The sequence below is a fragment of the Rhinichthys klamathensis genome, unplaced genomic scaffold (genome assembly GCF_029890125.1).
Source record: "Rhinichthys klamathensis goyatoka isolate OS25496 unplaced genomic scaffold, OSU_Roscu_1.1 h1tg000126l_1, whole genome shotgun sequence".
In the NCBI taxonomy this organism is placed as follows: domain Eukaryota; kingdom Metazoa; phylum Chordata; class Actinopteri; order Cypriniformes; family Leuciscidae; genus Rhinichthys; species Rhinichthys klamathensis.
The window spans coordinates 294,461-312,443 of record NW_026606663.1 but is presented as its reverse complement, the minus strand read 5'-3'; the positions used below and the strand labels follow the sequence as shown (position 1 = coordinate 312,443).

The window sequence follows — 17,983 nt, the reverse complement described above, 5'->3', positions numbered from 1 at the left end:
CCTTAAGTTTATCAAGCGACGAGAATACTTTTTGCAAAAAAAAACAAAAATATTTTATTCAACTATTCATTTTCTTCTGTGTGCGTGGGTGGGCCTCTCACGTGAGTTCAAGTAGTGTAGCAGCGCAGCGCTTGGGTTGTACGCCAGAACGTAGGCTCACTACGGCCAATAGTGAGCCTACCCAGACAGCAACTTTGCCTCGGCCCAGATCTGGGCCGTGTGGAATCCACGTGTACCGGATGTGGGCCGACACTATGTTGCTGTCTGGGTACGTTCTGACATACAACTCTCAGATTTAATCAAAAATGTCTTATGGGGTTGGAACAACATGAGGGTGAGTAATTACTGACAGAATTTTCATTTTTGGGTGAACTATCCCTTTAAGATGGTAATTATACTTATGTAAGATGTTATGTGTAATACAATACATTTGTATTAAAATGCCCCTATTATGGTTTTTCGAATATTATCTTTCATGCAGGGTGTAATATAGCTGTTTGTGAATGTAAACGTTCTGTAAAGTTGAAAGTGCACAATGAATATTGTCTCCCAAAAGAAAGAGTCGACTCTGAACCGCCTTTAAGAGTAGTTTTTAATTCGAATCCTACTGCTTTACGGTTCTACATCAGTATAAAACATTTGCATAATGCCCGCCTATGTTGTACGTTGTCCGCCCGCGAACAACTTGACCAGCCCACAAACGTCTTCTCTGCTTCTCAAATCTCGGAGTTCAATGCGGGATTCATATTTGGACCAACTTGCTCCTCAGAATCACAATCTGTTAGTATGAATAATTATTTATGTATATAATATATTTTCTACCGGGTGTTCCGTTTCTGGCTAACCGGCTAACTCATGTCATCACTGCCTTACTGAAATACTTCTACTAATCAGCTGTGGGCCACTATTACCTAAAACTGTGTCTATTAATGCAGATTGTCTGTCGCTCTTACTACTTTGAGTAAAGATAAAGGATGGAGCAAGATTTGTTTTAAAACGTTTGTTACATCAGTCATTCACGTTAGCGCTGGTTGAACATTTGCCCCATTGATAGTTCCCACATGTGCACCGCAATAAATTACAAATGTGTATCGGTTTTTTGTTGGACATACATTTGTTAATGCTGATGGTGAGGATTTACAGTTGCAACATCTCGTAATGTTCACCTAAAAATTATTAGCGCATCACCGAGAAACGTCCTGCTCGAGTCGTCCTTGTGATGGAGGTTCAGTTTAAATAGCTAGGATTGATATGGTAAAATCGTTACTGTCTTTACAGTGGAACTGCAGTTCAGTTATGGCAATGGGAGCATAGACTGTAAAAAGAATGGGACTTAGCTTCCGAAACACGCGCTCGCGCTGTACACGGTAGGCCAATCACAACAGACTGGGCCATCTGGCCAATCAGAGCAGAGTAGGCTCTCAGAAAGGAGGGATTTAGAGACTGATTCATCTAACGAGTCATTTGAGAATCTCTGAACAATGTGGTGATGTGCAGTGTATATTATGAGAAAATGAAACCGCTTTTTGACATTTGATGCATGTAAACCTGTTGTAGGAGACCTCCAAAACAAAATTGGGAACCTTTAAAGTCCCCATGAATTCAAAATTGACCATACTTACTTTGTTTGCCTAAATTGATCGTTTTGTGGTGAACAATTCATCCATGCAAGTCAATCCACACAAAAAATTTTTTTGGCTTCGTAATCTTTAATCAAAATCTGAAATTTCCCCTCCCCTCTGCGTTGGAGGACCTTGCCTGATGACGTAGGTTTCACGGTTTGGGCGTCTTCTTAACATCCGTAATCACGCCCCTCCAACTGACAGTAGACAGGCTGAATGAAAACACCTACTTTTCTAGATCCAATCAGGTGCTAGTTGGGGAAAAAGCCACGCCCACCATTTTGCCTCATTTAGTATTCCGTTTCTCTCGGAAATACGTCACAACACTGGAGAAAAGTCGCTTGCAACTTCCGGTTCACGGGGACTTTAAAATAGCATAATAGGGGCAATGTTGTGTGGTTTTCTAATGGACCCTGAGTCTGACAATAAAAGTTGAATTGAATTGAATTTAAGCCCCACAGACTCCTCTTGATATTTTAGCCCGTTTTGTGACGCTTCAGTTAATCTTCAGTTACACAGATGAAGTAATAATGCGGTCAGAGCATGACAGTGCTGATACCTCTTTCTTTTTACTGTAGCTCAATTCTAAATGCAAAACGATCATTGATCACTCATTTGTGCTTAAATAACTTCATAACAAACACTAACAGACAAAACAGCCTGATTATGGCACATTGTATCACACAAATAATTCAAACATATATGGGGCCCTATTTTAACGATCTGAAACGCAAGTGTCAAAGCGCAAGTAACTTTATGGGCGGATCCCGGCGCTGTTGCTATTTTCCCCGCGGGATAAATGCCTCTTGCGCCTGGCGCAAATCTAAAAGGGGTTGGTCTGAAGTAGCTTCATTATTCATAGGTGTGGTTTGGGCGTAACATGAAATAAACCAATCAGAGCGTCATCTCACATTCCCTTTAAGAGCAGGTGCGCATGTTGCATGGCGGATTGCTATTAAAACGGCGGATTTACCAGGCGCGCGCCAGGAGCAGTTCACAGCCGAGGAGACCGACGTTCTTGTCAGGACCGTGAAAGACAGAGAAGTGACGTTGTATGGGGATGGGAGAAACCCACCCAAATCAGCGTCGGTTAAACAGGCGTGGGAGGAAAAAAACTAATTTTTTTACATCTTCAGGGACACCACAATGATTTCCCTCATGTGTTAATATTTTTCCTTCTTATAATGTATGATTTGCAAAAATAAAAACTGCTGCATCTGTGTTGATGAGAGAATCAAAGTGTATGCGTGTTGTGCACTCGCTACATTATGGCCAAGCATGCGCGCTTAAAATAGCATTATGAACAATGCGCCACTGACTTTAGACTAGGTTTTTTCTGGTCAGTGGCGCAATTGTTTTATAGAACAGCAAAATAGCATGAGGGAACGTTTGCGCCGGAACACGCCTCCTCTTTGCGCTGAACCGCCCCGGGGTGCGCAAGTGTATTTCTTAGTTAACCGACGTGTGTCTGTGGAGGGAAAAGCCCGCTTTGCGCGGGTGCAAAATAGGAATGATACATGCGTCAGTGTACAAAGTCATTTGCGCCGGGTGCAAGATAGGGCCCTTGGTCTAAAATACCAAAAGCACTACATTTTCCTGAAGAACTGACGCTGTCTGGCAGCAAGCCATCCACCCTCTGCTGCTGTGCTTTTGCAAAGGACTGAAGATACCAAAAATGTGGCGTTTCCCAGCATGCAAGGACACACTGCCATACACAGCAACATCACTACAGGAACACTGCAATTAATAACCACCCACCTCTACGCTCTAATTAAGCTTTCATATCAACCTGCCTCTGTGTAATTACAGTCCCTGCACTTCTTATACATTAATTCCTAATCGGACTGTTTTGCTTCACAAGGTTGACCATGAAAGAAGAGAGAGTATTTACGGCCATGAGACAGTGAATTGTTACATTATTTTTCTAAGAAGCAATAAAAGTCCACATAATGGACTAATATAGTGGATCAAACCTGAAGCAGTCTTGCATTAAATGAGTAAATCAATTTATTTTTATATTTAAATGTATGATTGTTGTTTTACCAGTGATTGACATTTGTATTTATTTGTGTTGTCAGGTCTATTTATTGACAAGACGCTAGTGTGAGATATGTTTATCTTATTAGGAACTACATCAACAATACATCTACTTGGGCATTTTGACAAACAATGATGCATGGAATTGACTTGAGTTTATTGTAGCTGGAAGCATCTGCATTTATGTTGTTATTTAGTGTGTCATTTTATCTTACACCTTCAACCCTATGTTTATTCAGTTAGGGTAAGGATAGTCAAATCTAGCCTAAACCATAAAGTACTCTCACCGGTCCACTGGTTGAAGTTCTTCAGGAATGACGTAGAAAACTCCCTTGTGATTGTTGTTTTTTGAGACTCAGTTTGTAGTTCTAAATAAAGTCCCACAGGAGGCAATCGTAACAATAAAAACACTTATTTTGCTGTTTAGAGCTTGATTATAGAGCTCTTAGCTGATTTTAAGTTTGTTTGTTTTTTGCATTAACTTGTATTGTAACCAATAAAATAAGTGTTTTTATTGTTACAATTGCCTCCTGTGGAACTTATACAAAGTGAGCCTCAGAAAAGAACAACCACAAAGGGAGTCTTCTATGTCATTTCTGAACTTCAACCTGCGGGTGGGTGGGTACTTTATGGTTTAGGGTAGATTTGACTATCTTTACCCTACCTGAATGGTTAAAGATGTAGATAAAAAGACACACAAAATTAAAATTTACTTGCAAAGAGTATGTTTCGGGCCTTGCTACACTGGACTGGGCACCTTTGACGACCCACAATGAAACAAAAGTTGTCTGTTAGTTTCTTCCAGGAAGTAGATCTAGTCTTCGAGGGATGGATTCAAATGTTTTTTAGTTACATTAGTGTTTGAGATTGTGATGATATACGTCATGTCGTCAAAAATGTATAAGCATGGTAAGACTAGAATGCATACTGCCAATTAAGTGCCCTTCATTCAGCTAAATATTAAATATTTTATGAATATGAGCTAGGGGGACTGTAATATTGACATTTTATGATTCAGTCAAACATATGCCAAAGAAAAATAACCGACCAATGGTAAATGGTATTAGGCCTACTACATCTCTTGTAGTTTTTGTACATTTTACATTGCTATCCACCTCATTTTAATGTAAGAGCAGCTGTGGCCATTTAAACTTTAATGTGCAAGGTTTCTGGTGTCAGCCGCTTCCAGTTATAGGCTACAAAAACGGGTAGTTATGCTGCTTTATTAGTTTTTAAAAAATAGTTTTACTGTTTACTGCACTTACGTATACTTCTAGTTATTTAGGCTACCTTTAATCGAACGCACATATGCTATAGGAAATAGCTTGCTTCCATGTTAAAAGATAAAGGGGGTAGGCCAATATTCAAATTAACTCTGATGTGTTATTATAAAACGTGTAGCCTACACAACAAACTAGTAATTAGATTTCAATAATATGTTTTATCTGTAACACAATTTTTGTTCATTCGTTTCATTATAAAAGCTTACTTTTGCTAAGCCAAATCCTTTCATTCCAAACATCAGCTCTCGGTTCATTTCGCCTGATAGATCATATGATCATATAGGCTATCCTAAGTTGTTGGCTTCAAATTGTTCAAACCGGTTTTGGGGAACAATTCCGACTCCAAAAACGGTGTGTGCACGTTCAGACATCTCTACGCGGAAACACACCACAGCTGTCAGTTCATACAGCAAGAGCGAGACGTCGTTCTAGTCTTGTCGCGTCGCATGCTCGGGCTATGTTTGTCACTTCTCTCGACGTCGAAGGAGAAAATCTCGCGTGACTGGCTGCTTTCTCTCTCCACCTCCACTAACACACACACACACCACTTACCAGCAACTCTCTCTTCCTTCTCCCCCACCTCCTCTCTATCTCTCTCTCTCTCTCCCCCTTTGAGTGAGCGAGAGATCTCCCGAAACCTGAGCGAGGCGGTCCCGGAGACACCAGAGAGGCGATATCCTCGTAAAGCGCAACATGGCTACAATTGTAACCTCCACCAGGTTTACAGACGAATATCAGCTGTACGAAGAGCTCGGAAAGTAAGCGACCGCACCGCTGCATTTGTGTGACCCGCTACACACACACACACACACACACACACACTCACTCTCTTCACTCACTGCATTGTCTCATCGTGTTGCCTGTGTCTAGTTCGGTGTTGACAGCAGCCTTCACACACAGCCGTATCGGTTTTGCATGTGAAAAGCCAGTGCAGCCCGGTAACGGAAGCCCGATTGAGTCGATTTGAACAAGTCGGTGTGATTATTAAGCCTCGTCGTTCACAAAGCTCGTTTCTTTGTTTATCTTTAGATGCGTTTCCTAACATCGTGCTCGCGCGCCACAGGGTGCTTGCGGAGCCTGCGTGTTGTCGTGATGCAATATGCAATAGTTTAGAGACACTTTATCGACATGCGAACGGACATTCGTTAGAAAGGGAAATCCTTTAGTGTGAGGTGATCTGCATCCGTGTTTTGAATGCACACCTAAACTTTTACAGCATTCAGTAGCATTGATCGGATATCACCGATGACTCCTGCCGCGCAGGGTGATAGTATATAGGCTACGGTTTGCTGCAGACTTGTGTAACGATAGTTATGGAAAATACTGCTGTTTTGGGCGTCATATATCGCAGAGTCATTGGGCGGTCGGTTACGTTTGTTGTCCAGTCGCCAAAAACATCACCGTGAGAATGAAGGAAGGGAAGTGAATTAGCGTTGTCCAATCGTAAACGAAATATTTCTGTGGTGTAGGATTGTTTTAATGAACCAGTTGAACCTGTATAGAAAACCGGCCTGCACGATTGTTCGTGAATCGTATTGAATCTATTTGAGCTAGCTGTTCTCGAGTCAACAACTCATGCAAATAAATTACTTGAATAGTCGCATAGCAGATATTACACACAAAACATAGGCTACCAGAAAAGGTTTTCGTTTTGATTGTCTATGACAGTTTTATCTACACATACAAAACCGACTTGGCTTTAATAAAACCTGTATAGCTTTGTAAATAAACACAGCAAATAGGGCCTAAAACTTAATTTACAAAAAAAATATATGACTGACCTATTAAAACGTTTTAGAACATGATGAGATAAAGACCTGCTGAATATTTTTTTGAAACTTTTAGAAAGAACAGATCTGTGGAAATAATTCAGATTTCCCATCACTGTATTAAGTGTTACATATCATCAGCTATTTACCAGCAACCAAACGCATCAGAACAGAATGAAAGAAGTGAATTTGCGTTGTCCGGTTCATTTATCATATCAAAAACTGACTGTCTCATTAATCCGAACCCATGAGCTACTAGACCATTTGGATTTACGTAGCATAAAAATTGCTTTATAAAAACTGCTGAATAGCAGAAATCTTACTAAAACATACTGGAAATATGTTTACGATTAAATTGTATGAAAGTTTTGGCAGTTGGTTTTATGAAATAGAAGAAACTTGGAAGTGCCCTCAGAACACATTGAAGACATTAGGGTCCACATGAGGATGCAAGGTCCTGCTGAATTGCTTTTTACCTGTTAAACAAACTGATAGAAAGAACTTAGCTGTGGAAATGATTTAGATTTTCCATCAGTATATATCACACATGGTAGCTTTTGTTGACAGTTGTTAACCAGCCACCAAAAACACAGCATGCACTGAAAGGAAGTGAATATGATAACGTAGTAATTGCTTTAGTGCTGTTTTGTTTGTGAAATGTACAAATTAGCATTTGACATGCAATTCTTGCTGTTGTGGCACATAACTATAAAGCTGCTGTTTTTCCTTATACCATGCATTAGATCCTTATGACAGATATCACTGTAATTGGTGTTCTGAGAAATCACATTTGTCTCTGTAAACAGGAAAACAAAAATGTACATGCCTGTTCATGCTAGCCAATCAGACCAGTTGGAGGCGGCTCTGTGCCAATGGTGGCAGTTTTGGCCTGGGCTACATTTTTATCCGACCTAAGCTGCGTTCACTCTATAAACGACTTTATTGCTGCATGTCGCCAGTGGCTGGTGGTGAGGTCGCTAGTGGGCGTTCCCACTACAGGTTGCCTAGTAACGTTTGTGAATGACATTCACAGATGTTACTCCATTTTGTAGACAGCGAATCGGTTTTTTTGCCGCTACAAACAAACATTTTGGAACGAACAGACTAAATATAAATGGAATCAATCAGTACATAAAATGCTTATTAAAGATGAACAAGAAACAGCGAGCGCTCCTTGCCATCCCGCCTATTTATCTGTGGCACAAGTGCTGGTCTATCTGGTTTCATGAAACCATTCAGGCCCCGAGTCATCATGGCAAGTAGCCTACCACCATATGTACACGGAGACATATCATAAATTATAGTAAAGTTACTGACCTCTAAAATTAGTTTCCCCTCCATCTTGCCTCGACACTCCACTACAGGATGTATTGGCGGATCACGTGCCCTCCACTCCTATTGTTTGTTGTTCCCGAAAGTCACTCTACATTTGCATAAAGTTACATTTATGCTGCATTCATGCCATGTCGTAATTACCATAGTCTTAAGATGTCAACACGTGACACACTTTGCACATCCTCAGACTGGGAATTATGCGTTTCTATGGCACCACTATCATCAATGCCTAAATGAATCTGCAGCGGTCAAGTGGTACAAATAGGAGATCTCAGATAATTCCCATCTTACAAGCTGTAATTACGAGCTCTACGAGGACATGACCGCTTTTTAAAAGTTGAAATCACGTAATTGCAGTAATTACGACATGGCATGAACGCACCTATAGCTCACATTTGTGGCGTCGCTGGACACACTCTGTCGTAGCCCTTCATCCTGTCACCAACAGTCACTGTCACTTGTTTAGCCGGAAATCGCCAGCTCTGTATTAAAATGAATGAGATTTCCACATCATGACTGACAGCAACTGTTAAGCTGAACAGAGCTTACTAGAAACTAACTTCTTGTTCTTAACATACAGCGACTCCACGGCTTCCCGCGATTTAAATACTGTCAGTGTGAATGCATCATAATGGGTTAGGGTTTAAAGAGTCAGTTCACCCAAAAATGAAAATTCTGTCATTTATTACTGTTTTATTACAAATTAAGATATTTTTGATGAAATCCGAGAGCTTTCTGACCCTCCATAGACTGCAACGTAATTGCCTCTTTCAAGGCCCAGAAAGGTAGTAAAGACATCGTTAAAATAGTCCATGTGACTACAGTTGCTACGAGAGTACTTTTTGTGCGCAAAAAAAAACCCAACAAAAATAATGACATTATTCAACAATTGCATGGAAGCTCTTGGATTTCATCAAAAATATCTTAATTTGTGTTCCGAAAATGAACGAAGGTCTTGACTTACGGGTTTGGAACGACAGCATCTTTCTCCATTCAAAAGTAGCTGTGTTTTATGAGTACATTTTTTCAGCCAAAATTTAAATTGTAAATATTTCAGTATATTGTAGTAGATGTTCAACCAGTGCCGAATCATTTTCAGAGAGCTCTTTAAAAGCCAGAAATAGACTCATATATTTCCCCTGTTTGCTACCGTTCACGACGTCACAGCTCACGATAGTTGCCTATGAGAAAATATGACATTTCTGCAAGTATGTGTTCTGCATTAATCATTAAAAGCAGCTTTAATTATCTTATGCGGCCATCACATGCAACAGCAGTTTTCCTCATTGGACAGTCATTGGTCTCTAAATAATATTTTTTTTAAGATTATTGGAATAGCATAGAATGAAAGTGGCACATTTAATGCTGCATTTTTATTGCCAGTAAAAAAAAAAAAAAAAAAAATCAAATAATTTTTCCTGATTTTCTGTCCAATAGAGTGTGACAGTTGGGTCCTGAAGGGGAATTGATCAGTTCTCTATAGGGGAATTGATGACGATAATTTATACACCTTTAAAGACAAACATTATGTGAGCTACAAGGTAAATGCTTTTGTTGAAGCCATCAGACCTCTTTATTTAAAATTATTTTTTAAATAATAGTTTAACAGTGGAATTCCTGGTGAAAAACTAGATTACCCTAGCCTGGGAAAACCCAGACAACTTCCGGCAAATTTAGATTTGCTCTGAAAGTTAGTCTGGCAAAGAGCTCATTCAAGCCCATTTCCAATCCGTCGAAATCGCGGCACCAATCAGAAACGTTGGGGCGGTCTTTACACGATGACGACAGCGCTGGGATTTTGAAGCAGATTTTGTAGCCTACATTACAAAGATGGATGCCGCCGTCGAACATCACTTGTTCGAATCAGCTATCGCGTCTGTTTTAAGCGATTTGAACGTTTCCTTTTTGGTAAAAACCGAGCAAAGAACAACACTCGGTTTCTCCGCCGCTCTGCATACGTCATCTCCTTCATCGCTCTGATTGGTTTTAGGTCTATCCGCGACGTCCGTTGGTGACGCCCCTCTGGAAATGATTTGTTTATGACGCTTTGCCAGACCATAACTCAGTTACAACTGAGAATGGTCTGGTTTTAACCAGGCTATCAAAACAAGCAAATCACACAGAAAGAACACTTTAGAGCCCGCCCACTCCCATGAAGCACCACAAATGATGTTATAGAGTCACTCTCCCTACACTCTCAAGCTACTTCAAATATTTGTATGCATTATATGCATATTTTGCAATAAACTTGAAATATGTTGTTTATATGTACATTATCGTTAAGTACACAGTCTTGTATCTTTGTCTTTTTGTCCGGTTTTCAATTTTTGCTTTAAATTAAGGTTGTTAGGTTGAAGTAATGAAGACTTGAAGACTTCAGGTGCAAAAGTCCGTCTGACATTTTTCTTTTAAATGAGCATTTTCATTAGGCTCCTATGTTTAGGTTCAGTAATTTCACTTTAATGGCAATGAAAAGGTTATTAGTCAGTTTAATGAAATGCCTTATTTTCAAAATTTTCACTGATAAAATTAAAAACATAAAAATACTAATTTAAATGAAAAATGTCAGATGGACTTAGATGTTTTTGCTTTACTTTAAAAAAAAAAAAACCATTGGGAAATATTTATGTGAAAGAAATACTTTTTGAAACCAATCCCGCTGCAAAAGTGGCCGGGCACTGTTAGCTTCATTTGTAACATTAATATTGTGGCTTTTTGCTTGAATTGAATTCCTGTCTAGCTTGATTGTGCTGTGCTTCTTTTAAACAGGGGAGCCTTCTCTGTTGTTCGGCGATGTGTAAAGAAATCAACCGGCCAGGAATATGCTGCTAAGATCATCAACACAAAAAAGTTGTCAGCAAGAGGTAAGGTTTTTCTTTTGCTGTCCTAGTTGGGCTAATGCATTTTGATCTGCCTTAATTTTGATCAAATATTACATCTTCTATTTGTCTCAATACACCATCATTTTTAACTTGGTTTTTCTCTTCAATTTAACCAGATATGCATTATTTGTGATTTAACACACTGTCAGACCTATGGTCTAAGCCACTATGGTAAGACTGTGTCTTAAGAACTACAGTAGTTAGTTAGACCAACTAACAGAGGGGTGAGTTGTACTTTTCCCATTCAAAATAGACCAATCTACCTTTTTATGTAACTGACTTGAAATAGCTAGGACCAGTCTTGAAGAAAAAAATTAGATGACTAACAAAATTAGTCTAAGGTGTTTATGTAACTGGTGACTAACTGGTCACTTATGCCTGATTGTCCTTTTTTTGAGTGGCAGACACTGCTGTCTGATTGTACTTTGAGCAAATGCTAATTTGAGGTACATTAACCTACCACAAACGCTTAACAGGGAGCACAGAAATGAAATATTAGTCCTCCCATTCTGCATCAAGCAAACTGAACAATATTGGTAATTTGTCTCACTTTGGATGGGTCTGTGCTGTGCTCTCAAATGTGTACCAGCTAATGCAGTGAACCTGTTGATGCTACTTCTTTCATTCATTCTTTCTCTATCTCAGTTGAGTCACTAATCACTGTCAGCATCATCAGTGCTAATTATGCTGTTGGTGAAGTGGGTAGGGATATATGAGCCTCAGCCACTGTTTCACCTGCATCACAAACAAAAGCAGCAGATCTATTTCGGGAAGCAGACACTTTGTGTACCTGTCTTCAAATGGTATCAGGTTGGGCTGTCTAGGTTTGAATTAAATTAAATTAATTTTAATTAAATTGCTCGTATGGATTGTCAGCATGGGAATGATTACGCAGAAGTGGCAGCAAAGATTGATCATGATAACAAAGTAATTGCATTAACTTTGTGTGAACTCTTAGTTTTTGGTCGATACTAATTTTAACAAACATCTATTCCGATTCCAATACCAATATTTGTCACTTGCTCACTAATTTTGTCATTAAAATAGATGACTGTTTTGATCATGTTTTGAATTAGCAAAGTTTAAAAACACATACATTAATAGGATGAGGATATATTATTGATGCATTATCAAATTGTTTCCGTTGAACATGGATTGGATCCATTTAACATTCAGCAGGCCAACATTATAAGAGAGGCACAAAATAAGAAAGACAACATACAGATAAGATATTTTCTGTCAAATATTTCTTAACAGCATGAACTTATTTTGGACTTATTATTATAGAACATTACATTTTTCTTTAATGAACTCATTAAATAATGAGTTTATTGCTGTTGCTTTATATATTATATTATTCAGAAAGAGATTGACTGCTTTTTACCCACTAAAGTGAGTCTGACAAATTATACAGGGCTCAATTCTAAGGATTTTTTCTAGCACAAACAAATAAATACAATAGAACAAAGATACAAATTATATAAATTATTATATTATATTATAAATGAGATTTGTCAGGTCTAACAGTAGTTTTCAGGACAGGTACAGAAATTGAATAAAGTAATCAAATGTAAAATATCACTGCATATTCCTCACTGTATAAACATTAATGTTACAAAAGTGAATCAGTCAAGAGCAGTTGTTTTTTGCCGTTCGATTAAAAGCACAGACAGCAGCGCAGCATTAGGCTGTTGCCACTTTAAGACCAAATTCATTCTGTCCGAATGAAATGGTACCATGTGTTCCCTGTCAGTCAACGTGTGTTTGCATACCACTGCGCAGCCTGTTCACGCACATCATACGTCATCTGCGCGATTCACGTACACTGTGCAGACAGAGCGAGAATGGCTGGCAAACAACCTATCTTTCATTCTGAACCGACAAAAAGTCGGTTGTCTTTGACTTTGTCCTATGCAGATAATTCAGTGAGATCCGACTGTTGCCGCTAGGTCCTGAAATCGCATATGAATAAAGCTGAAATACAGTGCATTCTTTCCTTTTATGTCAACAGGTCAACTTCTGAACTGGAGTCATTTCACAATCACATACTTATGTGCAAGCATGTGCTTCTGTATCTCCACTCATTGTACTGTGAGCGCAGCGGTCCAAATGTGTGTCTTGCACGTTTACATTGAAAAACAATGGAATGAAAAAATGCATTCTGTGTGAATAGCCCCTGACAGGGTTTAAAAAAAAAATTTTTTTGGTTACGGTCACTGTAAACATGGTCTCATGTAAAAGAAGGTTCCCTTCAGCATTTGTTGCTGTTTTAGGGTGAACGTGTAAGTGGACGCATGGCCTGAGCTGGAGAAATTATTGTTCTCTCTGTAGACCTTCAAGTTGAATTACAACAGATTCTGTTCTCATTGTATGCATTTGTGTGCGCTACGGTCCCCATGGATGACGAGTAAACAACAGATTTATTTAAAAGATCCTTGGACAAAAAGCAACAGGTAATTAGATCAGCATAGTTTGGCGACTCTCATAAGCTTCTTTTCAAGGAACCTGGCAACTGTTATTCTTCAAACTCTTTATCATGCTGGCTGGCACTGTATTAAAAAGCAACCGTGCTATTCATCCGGTGGAGCCCACACAAGTGCCAAAGCCCCCTCCCACGAAATCTCCCCATTCCCTTGGCCTTAATCAAAGCCCAGAGAGATCTCTCGACATGCCAACCTGTTAACAGACACGTATAAGTTATTATCATCTCTGAGTCATCTTGCAAAGGCCAGGACAGTCTGCAATTGCTCAGTCAAATGTTGTTTATGTCTTATAGTATTGAGAGTGCCACAGTATGATTTTTGTTTAATGGTAGTGCTCCAAATGGCGTGTTAGATTCTTATTGATATATTCTACGTATTATATTGAATTCATTTGAATGTGATGCTTAAATATTTTGTACCTGTAAAATTCAGATTAATCCAGTGAAATTCAAAGGTAAATATTATGTAAATGTAGAGCAAAGTAACTGAGAACAAATAACATGAACTTGTTCCTTGTTGCTCTCATCTCATGCCCCATCTTTTTACTTTTGCTGTGAAACTATTAAAGGATCATGAACTGATAATGAACAATACTTAATGTTAATTTCTACATGTGCTAAACCATTTTTTTTATGTTTTAAGTATAATTTAACATTAATTTCTAAAGTTAGTTTATGCCGCAAATTAAATGCTGCAAAAATTGTTCATTGTTGTTTCATTAAACCTAATGCATTAAAGTCACTATGTAATGGAAGCAGCTACAGATATTTTCTTTCGTATTGTCAGAAATGGTCTTCGGTGGTGGCGAAGTCATCCACACACAGTACACGAAAAATAATCAATTTAATCCATATTTTCATTATTTTTCACTAAAATTATTTGAGACCCCTCCAGTCCCCCTGTTGAAGACCTCAGATGTAACATTATTCCTACACATCTCACATTATCTAGTCTCGTGTATATTTCATTTAGCCAAGGCTGCAAAGTCGACTCCGTGTTACAAATATGTTAGACCTATCACTTCTGCCACTAAAGATTGCTTTATTAATAATCTTCCTGATCAGTTTCATCTCCTCAGCATCTTTTCCAGCACTTTAGACACAGTTGCTCCTTTGCGCTTAAAGAAGATTAAAGAAAATAGTCCAACGCCGTGGTACAACGAGCACACTCAGGCCCTTAAGAGAGCAGCCAGAAAAATTGAGCGCAACTGGAAGAAAACAAAACTAGAGTTTTTTTCGCATTTCATGGAAAGAGAGCACAGTTGCGTACAGAGAGGCCTTAAAAGCTGCTAGATCTGCTTATTTTTCAACCCTATTAGAAGAAAATAAACAAAACCCTATTTATTTGAAACAGTGGCTAAATTAACGAAAAATAAAGCTTCAACCCCAGACGTTTCCAAGCAGCACAGCAGTAATGACTTTATGAACTTCTTTACTTACAAGTTTGATAATATCAGGAAGAAAATTATAACTATGCAACCGTCTACTACAGTCTCGCACCAGGCAGTGCATTATAGTCTCCCTGAGGAAAAATTTGATTCATTCATTGCTATAGGAGAGGAAGAATTTTCTAAACTCGTTAAATCATCTAAATCGACAACATGTATGTTAAACCCTATACCAACTAAGCTATTGGAAGAGATGCTTCAAGAGGTCATAGATCCTGAATCATGAATTAATCATGAATTAATCTTTGTCATTAGGATACGGACCAAAAACTTTTAAGCTGGCTATGATTAAACCGCTTGTTAAAAAAAGCAACTTGATCCTACAGAATTAGTCAATTACAGGCCGATCTCGAATCTACCTTTTCTGTCAAAGATACTAGAAAAGGCAGTATCCTCACAACTATGTTCCTTTTTAGAAAGAAATGGTATTTGCAAGGATTTTCAGTCAGGATTTAGACCGTACCATAGTACTGAGACCGCTCTCATCAGTCACAAATGATTTGCTCTTATCATCCGATCGTGGTTGTATCTCTCTATTAGTGTTACTCGATCTTAGTGCTGCATTTGATACCATTGACCACAACATTCTTTTAAATAGACTTTAAAATTATGTTGGCATTAGTGGAATTGCATTATCATGGTTTAAATCATACTTATCTCACCGTTGTCAGTTTGTAGCAGTAAATGAAGAGATGTCTAATCGATCAAAAGTTCAGTATGGCGTACCACAAGGCTCAGTACTAGGACCGTTGCTGTTCACTCTGTACATGCTACCCTTAGGAGATATCATTAGGAAGCATGGCACTAGTTTTCACTGTTATGCTGATGATACTCAGCTCTATATTTCTTCACGCCCTGACGAAACTTACCAATTCACAAAATTACCGGAATGCATAGCTGATATAAAAAAACTGTATGACTAGTAATTTCCTACTACTTAATTCTGAAAAAAAACAGAGATTTTAATTATTGGACAAAAAACTTCCTCACATACTAACCTAGAATACTGTCTAACACTTGATTGCTGCTCTGTCAAGTCTTCATCGTCGGTTAGGAACCTGTAAAGCCAAAACAATCTCTGTTACTTTAATTTCCTATTATCACTGTAAAGCTGCTTTGAAACAATCTATATCGTTAAAAGCGCTATATAAATGAAGGTGGCTGTACTTGACAGTTCTGTGGCCATTTGTGGTTTGGCTGAACATACTAATGGAATCGTGCGTGTGTGTGTGTGTGATGGTGGTCAGTGGTGTAATCCAGGGCAGCGTGGAGCCTGTGGCTGAGACGCAGGCATCGAGAGCATGCAGTGGTGATGTCAGGAGGTGCGTGAAACACTGCTGAATAATTGAGATCCACAGCCTGCCGTAGCTCTAAATGGAAAAAGAGGCTAAGACCTTCACCACTTTCTGCCTCTCCACATTTCTCTCACTCTCTCTGACCTCCCTCAGATCAGCTGCAGCATCGTGGCCTTGTCGTATTATCAGGGCCCTAGAATGCTTCCTCGCTGCTCGCTGGAGGGCGACTGGCAGAGGCCTGATAAACGTAACAGCACTGCTGTGGTGAATCTTTAATGGAACAAACTGTGAATTTTTAATGAACCCCAGCCAAATGGTGTGTGTGCACAACGGAAAGAGAGTGGCTGTCGGCTGAGTGTGTATTGGGGCACATTTAAAGGAAAGACACAATTGTGTGCATGTTTATGATGTATTGTGTAAGTACCAGTGAGGGCCAGAGGTGTCAAAGGGAGGGAGAGATGGTTGTGCACTCGTTAGATTTGTATGAACTTGTAAGTTAAGCATGCATACATGTGTTGGGTTTGAATATGATTCCATGAGGGATCATTCTGAAATCATGCTGATAACACTATCATCAGGTTTTACGTTCAACTAAAACAAGAACAAACCAAATACTAAGATAAACATTTCAGTTAGGGGTGTCAAACTCAGTTCCTGGAAGCCACTGTCCATCAGAGTTTAGCTTCAGCCCCATTTAAACACACCTGAACCAGCTAATCAATGTCTTCAGAATTACTAGAGACTTCCAGGCAGGTGTTTTGCAGCTGGTTGGAGCTACATTCTGCATGATAGTGGACCTCCAGGAGTGGAGTTTGACACGTGAGTTACATAGATAACATAGTTTGTAATGAAAACATATGTATCACTTTAGTAATATTTCACAAAAAAATGCAAGCATTTTCACTTGCGATAGACTGATTAATCTTCTGGTATTTAGCCATCTTTCTTGATGTCGGTTAATTTTTGGATATTTAGTTTTTTATTATCACCATTGGTCAATAACCATGTCCACTTGGCCAATGTATAAACTACTGTTCGAAAGTTTGGTGTTGATACGATTTTTTTTAATGTTTTTAAATGACATCTATTTTTATTTAATCAAAATATAGTAAAACAGTTTAATTGTGAAATCTTACATTTTATAACTATTTTCTGTTTTAATATATTTTAAAATGTAATTTATTCCTGTGGTGGCAAAGCTTAATTTTCAGCATCATTACTCATTATAAATCATTCTAATATGCTGATTTGGTGCTCAAGAAACATTTCTTATTATTATCAATGTTCAAAACCGATGTGCTGCTTCAAATTTTTGTGATTAAATAGATTTGATTAAATTAATAGTTAATTAAAACATAATTAGTTTGAAACAAATCTTTTGTAACATTATAAATGCCACTTTCAATCAATTTATGCATCCTTGCTGAAAAAAGTATTTTATAAAAAAAAAAAAAAAAAAAAAAACTTTGCTGAAGAATGGGTGCAAGGTAATTTATACAGTGACATTGTATCAACCTAGCCACCCCGCTTTTTAAATATCAATATCGCCCATTGAAAAACCCATATTGCTCAACCCCTTATTTTGTCTAGTTTTCCCAGACTTTTGGACTGTATAGTGTGTAACAGCTGTCAGAAGAGAAACTCTAAATGTCTACATAGTCAATGACCCCCCATACAGTACAGTCTTTGTTGTCTGTGACACTCTGGTTCCTGATTAACATTGCATGACATTCACCTCTCTACACCTTAAAGCTCTGTCAGTCGATGTCTGTACCAATCTCCTGTCACACCCTTCTCAGATGCCTTGAATTTACTTTGATGTCACAATCT

General features: G+C 38.6%; 1 protein-coding gene across 30 annotated transcripts in view; it reads left to right on the top strand.

Moving 5' to 3' along the window:
- The first annotated feature begins 5,530 nt into the window (after positions 1-5,530).
- The window catches only part of camk2g2 (calcium/calmodulin-dependent protein kinase (CaM kinase) II gamma 2), a 63,001-nt gene continuing 50,548 nt past the window's right edge, over positions 5,531-17,983 (top strand). For 8 of the 30 annotated variants that reach the window (XM_056256287.1, XM_056256284.1, XM_056256281.1 and 5 more), the window contains exons 1-2: positions 5,532-5,700; positions 10,816-10,910. In XM_056256287.1, coding sequence (XP_056112262.1) covers positions 5,636-5,700; positions 10,816-10,910 — 160 coding nt within the window. In that variant the 5' untranslated portion in view covers positions 5,532-5,635. Of the gene's footprint in view, positions 5,701-10,815; positions 10,911-17,983 lie in introns of all 30 variants that reach the window. The other 22 variants (XM_056256276.1, XM_056256280.1, XM_056256277.1 and 19 more) reach the window with 5 other exon arrangements.